Source organism: Sphaeroforma arctica (assembly GCF_001186125.1).
Source record: "Sphaeroforma arctica JP610 unplaced genomic scaffold supercont1.352, whole genome shotgun sequence".
NCBI classification, from domain to species: Eukaryota; class Ichthyosporea; order Ichthyophonida; genus Sphaeroforma; species Sphaeroforma arctica.
The window spans coordinates 36,970-38,450 of NW_014040206.1; the positions used below are offsets into that span (position 1 = coordinate 36,970).

A 1,481-nucleotide genomic window follows, 5' to 3' on the forward strand; every position below is an offset into this window, starting at 1 on the left:
TATATATATACATATATAATATATATACATACATATATATATATATATATATATATATATGTAGGTGCATATATAAATACGTCAATACAAAGATACTCACATATACAACAACACACATAACACATAAAAAAATATATCCATACACATGTACTGGGCCTGATACCTTAAGTATTCTTGGGCCCTCTTGTAACATGTACATAGACCATTGGATGGGCTGGCGGATGATGGACGGCTTCATCCGATCAGTCTTCTTCCTTTTTGTATCTTTTTCTTTATGTTCGTTATTGTTGGTAGTGCTGGACGCGAAGAGTTTATCGATGCGAAGACATCGAGTGTCTTGAGCCGCTGCGGTTCCCAAGTAACTTAAAGTTGAGCTATTACTTGATTGAGGACTATCGATCGTGCGTGTTATTCTAGAATTATAACTTAAACATCTCGCAAGTAGTACGGGTTCAGGTTTCCTATCAATAGTCCGTCTATTGTCAGAATAATCAAGAAAACTGTGCAGCATCCTGCAGCGTTGTAACGGATTGACAACTTTCAAACATCTATTCCCTGCAATTTGAAGCGGACGTACCGCGGAGGACACTCTAATGACAGTCGTTAATATCCGCATCTTCGCTTGGTCTATTTGTTAAACTATGGGCTGAACTAGTTTGATGAACTTCGTAATTAAGAGTAAAGGCATAGGCAGTTCACGTTTATCACTTGACTTGGCGACTTGGTGCACGTTTCCAATTTACTAAATATGTACGTATACGAATCCAATAAAGTATGACGTGTTCTAATGGCTATGACGTAAATTATTATTTTTTCATACATACGTACCCCATTGGCTAACTCAATGCATGAGCTCTGAGCCTCCTGGAGAGAGAGCACTGTGTGAGTGGACCGTACATGGAATAAAAGCTGAACGTAAACGTATATTTATTATTCGATTTATAAAAGTAAAACGGGAAACAGGTTGAGGTTAGAAATATCTTCCAATACCTGAATACCACCATGATAAATAACACTGAACTTGAAAGGCGTGACTCGTGATTCGGGACTCTGGGAACCTTGAGGCACAACATTGTGTCGCTATGATTCTTTTATCCCCTATACTAATTATACTAAACGCGGCCAGCGCTGCAATTGCACTCGTTTCGCTCCAGCTTAGCCCGTAAGTTGACTAGTTCATTCCTTAAACATTCATTTTCTATATCGAGCATAACGAGTGCATCCATCATGCCCGCTTCATCATCTTCCCCATTTTTTCGTCCGAAGTCTGTAACAGAGCTTTTATCGGTCTCCTGATGGTCATCTCTATGCTCTAAGCTGTTCGGTAACGTTCCGGTTCCAGTTCCTGTTAGAATAAAGTTGAATAGAAAATTTTATACAGAAATGTGACCAGCTGCCGTGTATTTGAAAGAACTTCGCTCATAACATTCAGGAGGCGAATAAGTGCATATAAGGATAGTTGGAAAATTATATATATATAT

The 1,481-nt window shown here is 38.6% G+C and overlaps 1 protein-coding gene across 1 annotated transcript in view; it reads right to left on the reverse strand.

Annotated features, from left to right (window-relative positions):
- Nucleotides 1-661, reverse strand: part of SARC_05486 (hypothetical protein) — a 4,011-nt gene extending 3,350 nt beyond the window's left edge. The window contains exon 1 of the mRNA XM_014300646.1: nucleotides 164-661. Coding sequence (XP_014156121.1) covers nucleotides 164-616 — 453 coding nt within the window. The 5' untranslated portion in view covers nucleotides 617-661. The remainder of the gene's footprint in view (nucleotides 1-163) is intronic.
- Between the last annotated feature and the right edge of the window lie 820 nt (nucleotides 662-1,481).